This window comes from Argentina silus (assembly GCF_951799395.1).
Source record: "Argentina silus genome assembly, chromosome: 9".
In the NCBI taxonomy this organism is placed as follows: Eukaryota; Metazoa; Chordata; class Actinopteri; order Argentiniformes; family Argentinidae; genus Argentina; species Argentina silus.
Window position 1 is genome coordinate 12,152,603 of NC_139663.1, and position 11,174 is coordinate 12,163,776.

The window sequence follows — 11,174 nt, forward strand, 5'->3', positions numbered from 1 at the left end:
AGTTTGATTAAAACCTTCACAAGGGACCTTTGATATTATGACAGGATTAATGGGTCTAGTAACGTAAGTACAGTCAGTAAGTACGTTTGTGGTTGGTCTGATTTGTGGGGCCAAGATTTAATCCTGGATCTAATATACTGTAGTGAACAGTGAACTTCAGCTTCCGCAGTAGACCTTTTGAGACACAGCAAGAGAAAAAGGTAGAGCAAAAGAGAGACAAAGGTAGGGGAGGAAGAAATAGGAAAGGCGTGGGGAAAGGATGAGAAAAAAAGAAAGAAAGAAAGACCTTAGGCTGAGGGAACACATGAAATATGAAAATAGAATTAAATTGGAATAGAATAAAATTGAATGACTTAAAAAGCCAATGTGAAAAGTTCAAAAGTAGGAAGAAACTTCTTTGAAGCATTTTGTAAGTGTATTCATAATTCATATACATATTGACAGGTTTCTAGTACAGCATGTTTTCAATAGTGTACAGTAATTGTCTTTCAGTTTGACTTTTTTTTTTTTTTTTTACAAGAATAATAATAAAAAATGATACAGACAACACCACGTACGACTCACTTTTTTAGTTCATGGCAACACTTCTTTTGAATGGATTTAGCATCTCTCGATTTAAACCATTAGTGTCATTGAGAAATGATCCTATTCAAAAGTACTTGGATATACTGACTCCTCGTTCGACAGTTAAGGGTGGAGATCCCCAACCATTCCAATAACCCTCTAGATTCCAAAAGGTTTTGGTAATGCTTGAAGGATCGATCTATGTTAGACAAAAGTAACTTCCTATTCAGAAGACCTTGATAGGTGGGATTCCCCACCCAATGACTGAACACTACATATATCACCCCTCTACATGTCACCTGTCTCTTGATGTCTTCTCCCAATCAACATGGTCAAAGATGGCAGGCATGCATTAGTCAATAGTGTGATCTCTTCTTTTGTCACCGTTCAGTTTGTCTCTCAGCATCGTTATGAAGATTCTGCTTGAAAAATAAGATCATGTCCATTCGATTTTTCATGAATACTATCTGTACCGTAAAAACCCCAAGGATGAAAAATAAGAACACTTTTCAAAGGACCAAAATGGACACTCAATTCCACATTTTCACACACATTCACTCTCATACACACACACACTTTGAAAGGCAACAAATGTCCATTCTCCAAGGCAATATAATGTCTTTGTGGCAACTCGACCCTGACATTCCAAATGATGTCATTCTGGCTCCTCCCTCTCCAGGAATGATAAAATATATGATGTCCAATTCATGATATGTTCCAAATATAAATTGCGATACATCCACTTAATTCTGAGAGTAAATACTGATGCATAATAATAATGATTAAAATAATAACGATTATAATGAAGAATATGATCAAAAATACTACTTAATGTGGATGTAAAAACACTGCCTCTTTCCTTTCTTTAGTGTCAACTTTTCACCCCAACATTCTCTCGCTGTCCTCTTGAGGGCTTGCTCCCAATACTCTGGTCCAAAACATTTGGACAAAAAAAAAAGACAAGTGAAAAAATTATTGTGGTGATGGAAAGAAGAGTCAAACAGTTTGAGGGTATCTCCAGAAATGCAAAGAGTGCCAAGAGAGGCAGTTTATTTCTTTTCTTCTTTTTGAGAGGAAGTTCCTTATGGTTCTGTCACTCACAATGTCTCTTTTGTCCTACATTGGTCTTTGTTGTTTTTTTTCTCATTCCCTTTCCTCTGCGTTGCTTTGATCTATTTTTTTTCTTTTTTTAAAGTATGGAGCGATAATTCACTTTTTAAAAAAACATTTCTTTTTTCCATTGTCTTAAATGTTTTTATGTTAATTCCTGTTCAGAAATTGTACATTCCCTCCTTCCTTTCTGTCATTGTTGTCCATCTGTCATCGATGCTCGTCCTGTCCTGCTGAGGGCTGCTTCACCAACAATCCTCCGTTTTTCGTCATCCAAGCTGACCTTGGATAAGAAACACAACTGCGTTAGTGTTGGCATGTCAACAATGTCCACAAATGTTGACATACAAGTCCAGAGGATGAAATACAAACACTAAAAGCATTCCTATCAGAGGACTGGAGGCCAATATGAGTAATGAGCCAGGACTGACAAGAGACCCGAGAGGGATTGCACTACCCTGTGGTGTGTGTGGTCATAACTACGAATATTAAAAAATCTATGACAACCATAGCACAATCAATATAGCCCCATCTGGTCTATTATTAAAATGGCAAAGCCTACATGTGAAATTAAATTAAAAATAATTAATCAAATTGTGTTAATTTAGTAACATTTAAGCTTTATGATGTTAACTTGAGGGTTTTTATGGAAACATAACAACAATAAGCAGCCTTGGGCTACAAAACCTTATCTTCGACAGACAAACAGTTTTTTTTGTGAATAATAATTGGCACACTTGATGGGACACATTTCTTGCGAAAAAAAAACATATAAATCTAAGAGCATGGAGGCAAACAAACAGAACAAGAAGTTTCTACTTTTCTCTTGCCAATCAAATATAACTAATTTCAAATCATTGGAGCCTTGCAGCATTAATTTCAGTACATTCACACACCACTGAGTCTGGAGCTGAACTTACCGATTCCAGACTCCTGCGTTTCTTCATCCTCTATGTCTCTCTCATCCTCTCTCAGACTGCTCCACGTACACAGACTTGGCTGGCCTACTGCTCTGGGGAAACTGCAAAATGAGAAAAAGAGAGAAAGACAGAGGAAGAGAGGGGGGGATAACATTAGAGTGCAATCAACGTTATGGTGGTGGGTAGTAATGAGGAAATGAGAAAGCACTTTCTTTAAACATTAATTAATACTATCACACCAAATTGTATTTCCCTAGAAATAATATGATAACCAACCTCTCCCTCTTTACCTTGTGCTTCGGACATCGTAACGAGAAGTTATCTTCATTCAGAGAGCAGTCTGAGGAGAGGAAAGTGAATGTCAACACCAAGAGAGCAACATAAACCATCACCTCAGTAGATCTCCCTATACAGCAACACTCAATGCTTACAATTTCAGAATTTCTCAATGGCAGGTTAAGCTGAATTTTCAAGGACACAGCATAGAAGTCGTGAGGTATGCAAACAAATGAGTGAATGAGAAAGTACTTGTGTTCTGTTGCAGTGTACTCACCTGCTTCCATGGCACATAGGTAATGATATCTCAGTGTGCAGCCTTTGCTATAACAGCCAAGGGTTGAGCCAACCATCTCACAATACGAACAGCACTGAGGCAGACATAACACACAAAGAGAAGAGAACAAAAAATAGCAAAGAAAATCAATACATCTCAAAACTGGAGACATCTAAGAGCTGTTTTGGGCATAGTAAGACAAAAAAAATCAATATACAGTTACAGTGTATATACTACACAAAATCTGAAGCAAGATAGAAATTGATCTATTCAGTACGAGTATTGTTATTATCATTATCGTCACATTGCTGACCAATACAAGTAAAGTTTAAAAACATTTGTTGTAGGCCTAATAGAGAGGATAAAATATGTTGGATTAGAGAGAACATGTATGACATAAAACTATGGTGCTAAAATACACACAATGAAATGACTCTGACCTCACAATTAAAATCTCAACACAAATCAGATCAAATAAAAGCTCACTCACTGTATCTCTGGCGCCATCTAGTGCCTCCTGTAGACCGTACAGCCTTCCGTTGACCAGGAACACCCCACTGGACCAGACGATGCATCCTTCATGCACCCACAGTTCCTCTGGGTCCATGGGCATCTGAGGGAGTTGGGCCAGCTGAGCAAGAGGCCCCAGGGAATCTAGGGTTGGGGGAGGCGGTTGGAATGGCAACGAGGCTTTACTATTGGATGGCACCATCCTTGGGGAGTCCTCGCTGGATTTATGCCTCCGTTTAAAACGTGGGTGTGAGGTCAACTTCCTGTGTTGTGGCCTTTGTTGAGAGTCGTCCATCTGTTGTGGCTGTTGCTGCTGGTTTTGTTGGTTTTGTTGACTGTAACAGATCTCGTTTTGAGGTTCAGGTTGTTTCCTTAGCTCAGGTATTGGTCTTAATTCTGGAGGCATGTCCCAATTTAGAACTGTCATCTTATTGGTGGTGGTGGTGGTGGTGGTGGTAGGTGCTGTGGAGGTGTTTCCAATTCTGCCAGCTAGAAACATCATCATCTCCTCTCCGCCTCCTGGGGAGGCAGTGCCAACTGTGGTAGCAGGGGACGTTGGGTATGTAGCATGGCTGACAGTGCAGTCACTATCAGTTGAGGACTTGATAGTTGGTGGTGCATCCTGTGGTTGAGTCTCCTGGTTGGTCATGGTCAACACATTTGAAATGGTATCTAGATTTGACCCAGTTCTACTCATCCCAGGAGTTGCTTGACTCAATCGAACCTGGGGTTGATTCTTGGGAAGCTTCGCAGCGTAGTCAGGAGGGTAGTATGGTCCATAGAGATCCCCAAGGTTTTTGTAATTGGCCCATTTCTGGCAGAGACAGCAAAGAAGGCGGCCTGAATGACTTGTTTCAGTAATCACAGGGCCTGAGACGACGTACCCAGATGAAGGAAGAGCCTTCCCTGTCTGGAGGGCAGTCTCTACGTCCTCTGTCTCCCTTTTCTCTTTCACCCTCTCAATTTCTCTGTCTCTCCTGGGTAATTGAGAGGTGAGAGCTGAAGTCAAGAGAGCTTCAATTCCACTACTGTTTGCTTTCCCTCCAACTGCACTGCCACGCTCTCCCTTCATCTTCTCCTCTTCAGCGTTCACAATGGTGCACACTGCTCCTATCTCTGCTACTTTCCTCTCTACATGGACGTATGGCGAAAAGGCACACTTCCTGTTATCAGGGAAAGCTCCACTGATGCTTGAATTTCCTCCTGCTCCTGTAGTTACTTCCTGGTCATCTTTGGCTGTCACTGCGGCTGGTGCTCTTCTCCTCCTTCTCTGTCTGCCTCTTAACCCTTCCCCCGCACTCTTGTCTTTCACCCTTTGTCTCTGACGGTGTGACTTTACCTCCATCTCGGGCTGAGTGTCCTCACTCTCTGCATCCACTTTAACTGCCTGGGTCAAGATTGGTGGGATCGAAGTAGGAGACATTTGGGAATCAGTCACAGGAGAGGCTACAGGGTCTGAAGATGTGGTGTTGGTACTTTGGGCTACCGGTGGGGTGACAGCAGCTGCCGGAGATGTGGCGGTTGGGCCAGACGGAGTACCAGGGGTCGAATTCTGTGATTGACCTTGAGCCTGAGCCTGGGCCTGGGCACGTTTCTGCTTATTAACACTTCCAACAGGCCTTCCCTTCTTCTTGCCTGATGGGAAATAGCCTTTGGGGACAGCACCCTCTGACGATTTGGAATCTTGTGGTGACAAAGAGGACCTTCCAGAGGACAGTTGATGGGGCTGTCTGCCTAGCTGACCATGGTTGGGTGGGGTAGTTCCATAATAGTCGCTGCTTGAATAATCATCAAAGCCTATCCCACTTTCTTGGAGTTTTTGTCTCAGAAGGTTAGCAGCAGACTGTTCTCCTCTTCGAGTCTCAAGTTGCTGGTAGGTATTAGTGAAATGTTGAATATCAGACAAGGCAGATGAAGATGGTGGAGGGGAGCCCTGTACGGGACGAGGTAGCGGTGGGGCTGGGGGTAAGGGACCTAGCAAGGTGAAATCAGTGGCTATCCTGAGGTCCTCTTTATCTCTATCACTTGATGCTGATGATCCTGTAGTCCCTAATCCAAAATCAAAATCTGGCTGCAAAGCTCTTGTAACATTTCCGGATGCTCCGTGTTTGAGAACTTGGGAGGTCTGGTGAGGATCGCAGGGGTATGCCGTGGGGGGTAATGGCCCAGTCTCATCCACCCCTCTGTAGGGCATAATGTCATTTAGGGAGTGACTTTCATCAAGATAACCCTCATCCCCTCTTGGGAAATGTGATAGGTCTTGGTCCTGTGAGTCGCTAAACTGTGACATTTCTGAAAAGGCTGGATAATGATTTGACTCAGCATCCCCATGGTTACTAGATTTCTTAACATTTGGTGTGATTTTCTGCACAATAGCCTCCAGTTTCAAACCTCGCCCTTTTCTTGCAGGCAACATCTTTGTTTTACCATGCGAAGGTGACGAGGACTGTGAATAAGTATTCTGCCCAGGTGTTGGTGAAGCAAGTCTAGGACAAGGTATGTCTGAACTAGAGTCATCTTCATTTTGTAGGCTGGATTCAGAGTGGGTCACAGGAGAGTGATATGAATTCTGGGCACCCCTTTGCTGGGATGAATCCTGATGCTGCCTTTTGGCAGGGATAGGAGAAATGAAAGAACGTACTCTCCTCCTCAACATTAATGGATTTGTGTCCCCAGAAGTCCCAGTTTTATTGTGACGAGGAAGACCCTGTGGCATCACTGAATTAACATCACCACTGATATTACTACCATGACTTGCAGTTTTCATAGAGTTGGGTGCAGGTGTTGGACGGATTGATTTGACAACTTCCTCTTTAACTACTCGAGATACATCTAACTCAATGATGTTTGGGTCTGCAGTTGGAACTAGCTGCGAGGCAGAAGACCCAAGAGAAACAGTTGGAGGTTGTTGTTGGTTTCTCTGGTAGGGGTCACCCTCCAACATTATTGCACTCTCTCTCCCAGAGTGTGTTGACTCCCACATTTTCATGTCATAGTAGGCGCTCTGATGAGGAAGTTGCTGTTTCGTTAAATGTTGTCTGTTGAGCATCATGTCAGTCTGAGGCTGCATCCTCTGCCTCTGCTCTGATTGACTCAGTTTATGTCTACCTGGAGAAGAACCAGGTTGCATCATCATATCCTTGGTGGGTCTATTCATGTTGGTTGCCCACTCGAGCCTGTCTTCCAAGTCATGGGTGTGATGAGAGGAATGTGGGTGAGGATACATTTGCAATTTGTTTGTGGATTGTGGATTTTGCAGCTGAGTTTGTGGGGATAAAGAGTGGTAGGGATGGTGGGAAGGAAAATGTGGGTTGCGTGGCATCATATTGCCTTCTCTTGTATCACTATATCTATATCCAGGAAAGCCACTAGCATGACCACTAGATAAATCTACACCATGGTGGTAGGCCTGACGTCTTGATGGTGAGGACAGGGGATTCGTGATAGGAGGATAGTGAGAGGCATGCTGGGGATGGCGAGAGGCCATAGCAGTCAAGTCAACCTTTCCTCTCCTATATGGGTCTGAATTCATAACCACAGAGGGGTGTAGGGACTTGTTATGATATTCAATATCAGCTTCCTTCACTGTAAGACCACTATGATGATCAGCTTGTAGATTTAGGACCTCTGTGACGGTCTCCTTTGAGGCCATCCCCATCTCCACCTCTCTTTTATCTCTGATTTCCTCCTTACAGTTCCCTAGCTCATTTGTTGCTGATGGAGAGGGAAGTGGTTGTTGGATGACAGAAGAGGCACCAATCTGACTTTTCTCCCTCTCTCTGTCACTTTCCCTGTCTCTCTCTGGTGTACTGCGGCGATTTGGAGAAACATCACAGATAACAGAGCGCCGCTCTGAAGATGGGGGTAAAAGAGAAGCTGATTGCATTTGAGACTCAGTTTGACCGATTGTTCCAACACCGCCAGCTAGAGGCTCTGTTTCCTGCAGGAGAAGCTCTTGTACAGCTGATGATGAACTGGGCATATTTGAAGGGAGTTTTCTTTGAGGTAACGAATAGTCAGCTAAGTTGATGTGCTTTGGTGGAGGTAATGGCAAAGACTCTGCTGACTGTGATACGTGGGTAGAGTGACTCACACCCATTTTGTTTTTCTCTGCAGATGCACTATGTGATCCCTTAAAACCTACTACTTCAGGCCTCATGGAGGGATGAGGAGGTTCTGGTCCAAAATCAGGCCCACTCCCATGGCGCTGATTTGGTTGAAGAGACTTTGCTGTGCTGGTCATTTGGGAGGGATGGGGGGCAACCTCACCTACTCCAGTTTGCGTTCTTATATTTTCAGCCATGCCATGAGGATGCCTAGATTGGTACTGGTGCTGAGTCATATTTTGTGCCTGGAGATGGGCAGAAAGTGCCTGCTCAGCTCGCCCATAGCGGCGGTCTAAGTGATAACCCTGAAGAACCTCTTGTAAAAGGCTTGGAAATGGCTGCTGCAGTTGAGAATTATCATCATGGCCCCTTGCTCCTAATCCTTCCCCTCTCTTTGACCCCTCAACTGAAGTTCCTCCAACATCCTTTGAATGTACAGGACCATAGTTAGGCTGTGGCTGATGAAAGCCTTGGTGTCTTGAATTTGGTCCCATTACACCCTCTGGGACAGGTCTCCCTCTGTTTTTCATGGCATTGCCACCACCATACGGTGATTCTGGGTAACCATATTTGTGGGGACCTGAATGGGGATGATTTTGAGGCCTCCCAAAGTTAGGTTTCTGGTGAGGTTCATGGTGAGAGTATACACTCAGATCAATTCCTTCCTCTCCATTAGATTCTCTATAGAAGCTGTGTGAGTGTTTCTCCTCCATACTGTTGTCTTGTGGATGGCTATTTTTTTCTGGGTGATTTACCTCAGAACGAGTAGAGACAATAACGCCTACTCCGCCAGCATTTTGCTGTTCCTCAACATTTAGGTTTTGATTGGGATTCTCAAAATCTTGCGTCTTTCTTTGTTTTCCTTCTTTCCCATCACCATTCTTATTATGCACTCTGGATGATCCATCTAATCTATTCTCTTTATCTTGTCCATCTTGTCGTATGTGTCCCTCTCGTTCTCTATCTCCCTCCCCTTGGTTAGTGCCTTTTTCCCTTTCATCTTTAATTCCTCCAATTTCCCTTGTTTTCCTAATGCCATTTTTTGTATCAACATCAGTGGAACCAGGCTCTGCAACACAGTTTGACTGGAAAGGTGGAGCAGGAGAGGGAATGGTGCATGACAAATTAGAAGAAACAGGAGGGCAAGACTTTGAGTTTGGACCAGGCGTAGCAGATTGAGGAGCAGAGGATGGAGATGATGACGAGGGAGTGTGAGTTTCAGTTTTCTTTGTCTCAGATAAATTTGGAGGAATCCGTGAATTGCCACTACGTTGATTTGTTGGTGATTCTGTTGACATCGTCTTCATTTGATCACTCGGTCTTGTCTGGGATTGGGTTTGATTTGAACCAATGGGCGTCTGACTTTGAGATTGAGGATAGTAGCCAGTGGGTTCAGATCCACTGCTTGCTCCACTCATCTGCCTCATTCTCATGTGTTCCCCTTCAGAAAACTGCTCATCCCGTTCCATCTTGGCCCCTGATGGTCCTCTGTCTGACATCACTGAGGAATCTTCATCAGCTCCAGCCTCAGAGCCAGCACCCTCACCACCACCCATCCCACTTCCTTCCCTGACTGTACTTGTGCTGGAGGCTGCACTGACACTTCGACTCCTCGGTTGACCAGAGGGCATGGCTTGTAGTGCCTGCTGCATTTGACTTTGTCCACCATCTTTTCCCCTCTTATGTGACAGTACTGTGTCTGTGAGAAGCATGTGTTGCACTGTATTGGGTAAATTCGCTACCTGTGATGTCAAGGCGTTTAGACTGTTCAGGGCAGAGTCTTGCAGTTTGTCAAGAGAAGAAACTGGATAGACAGAGGCTGAGCCCTCTTCACGTGATCCTATCACATGGCCCGCACCCATTCGCCCTCGGTTTGAGATAGAGTGAGCACCTCCAGCATTTAGAACTGCAGCTTTATGACTGCCACTGCTCCCACAACTACTGATGCTGCTGTTTGAGTTGGGTGTGGGACTCAACTGAGGCATAGTCTGCAATAACCTACCATGACTGTGACTGCTACGGGGGTTTGGTGGAGGAGGATGTGACGGACCATGGGATGAGGGGTTTCCATGTCCCTCCGACACACCCATCAAAGGGGAAGGGGAGGAGCTACAGCTGGGGGACTGCGCTGCTGAGGCAGCCGGAGAGGGGTTCGATATTGGACTGAAGTTTTGGTTCATTTGGGTCTGTTGGGGTTGAGAGTGCATTGGAGATTTGGCAATTTCTTGAGACGCCTGATGAGGTAAACTAGGATTGGGGGCTTGGTGATGTTTTGAGTAAACAGAACCAGGTGGAAGGCCATGGTGCTGCATTTTGAGAGAGTTGTCATAACCGACTCCTAGATTGTGCTGAGAATTGCGGTGCTGGAGGGTTGCTTGCTTGTGGAGTGAATGGGTTTGTGGAGAATATGCAGGATAACTTGAAGAGTGGTAACTCTGTGCAACGTTCTCCAATTGCCCAACATTGTTCGTAGTGGCTGAACTTTGAATGGAATTTGAAGTGGAGTTCACATTGGGAGAGCTGTTAACTTTAGGCTCAAATCCAGCACTGTTGGCCCCTTCATGATATCTCTGTGGTGGGGAATTGTACATTCCTGATGACCCTGTGGATGCACTACCCTGCGGGGAGTAGTGTGAAAACTGAGGTGGCATTCTATGTCCAGAGAGGGGATATGACCTGTGCTGCTGTCCATGGTGCAGAGCTTGATGAGTGGGGTAATTCTGTCCATGTTGGCGGTGCTGCATCTGAGACCCTGATGCTGGCTGCATTGCAGGGTTCTGACCCATGTTGTACTGGTGGGAGGGGGAAAATGCTCCAGCACCACTGCCACTACTGCCACTGCTACTACCTGAGCCAGCGGTGGAACCATAGTCCAAAGGATAAGGAGACATCATTCCGGAGGACGATCCAGAGCCAGATCCGGCATGTCTGTACTGGTGAGGTAAATGTCCATCCATATTAGAGTACCCAAAACCTGCCCCATACGCCATACCTCCTCTTCTGTGTCTATCTTTTCCGCCCATTGAAAGATAATAATCCATTGCTTCCTTTCGGTAAGGGTTGTTGCTACTGCCACCGTGAATATTACCCTGTGATGGTTCCCCAGCCACTCTGTTCCTTGCACCGTAGGCAAGCATATGGCCAGCTTGACTAGGGTGATGGTGTCCTCGATGGAGGAGGTGTTGACTGTGACTTTGGGGATTTGGGGGTGTTTGCTGTTGCATCCCGGTGTAGTCTTCTGTCATCCTAGGAGATATCTGAGGATCTGTTGACTGTGGTGGGTAAGAGGGCCCTCCGCCACTTCTACCAGTAAATCCAGGAGGAAGAGATGGAGGTGCCGGGCTGTTCGGAAAATTTTGCATTTTTTTCTATTTTTATTTACTCCCAACTGAAATGCTAATATGTTGAGGA

The 11,174-nt window shown here is 44.9% G+C and overlaps 1 protein-coding gene across 6 annotated transcripts; it reads right to left on the reverse strand.

Annotated features, from left to right (window-relative positions):
* Window positions 1-417: 417 nt before the first annotated feature.
* On the reverse strand, window positions 418-11,174 carry tcf20 (transcription factor 20). Of its 6 annotated transcripts, none has more exons than XM_083677262.1 (5): window positions 3,638-11,174; window positions 3,148-3,241; window positions 2,885-2,934; window positions 2,595-2,695; window positions 418-1,952 (listed from the first exon to the last, which is right to left on the reverse strand). In XM_083677262.1, exons 1-4 carry the CDS (start codon window positions 11,123-11,125, stop codon window positions 2,636-2,638), a joined length of 7,692 nt encoding a protein of 2,563 aa, XP_083533388.1. In that variant the 5' UTR covers window positions 11,126-11,174; the 3' UTR covers window positions 418-1,952; window positions 2,595-2,635. The 6 variants fall into 6 exon arrangements, with proteins under 6 accessions (XP_083533388.1, XP_083533387.1, XP_083533384.1 ...); XM_083677261.1 differs by having other exon boundaries at window positions 418-1,957; XM_083677258.1 differs by having other exon boundaries at window positions 2,871-2,934.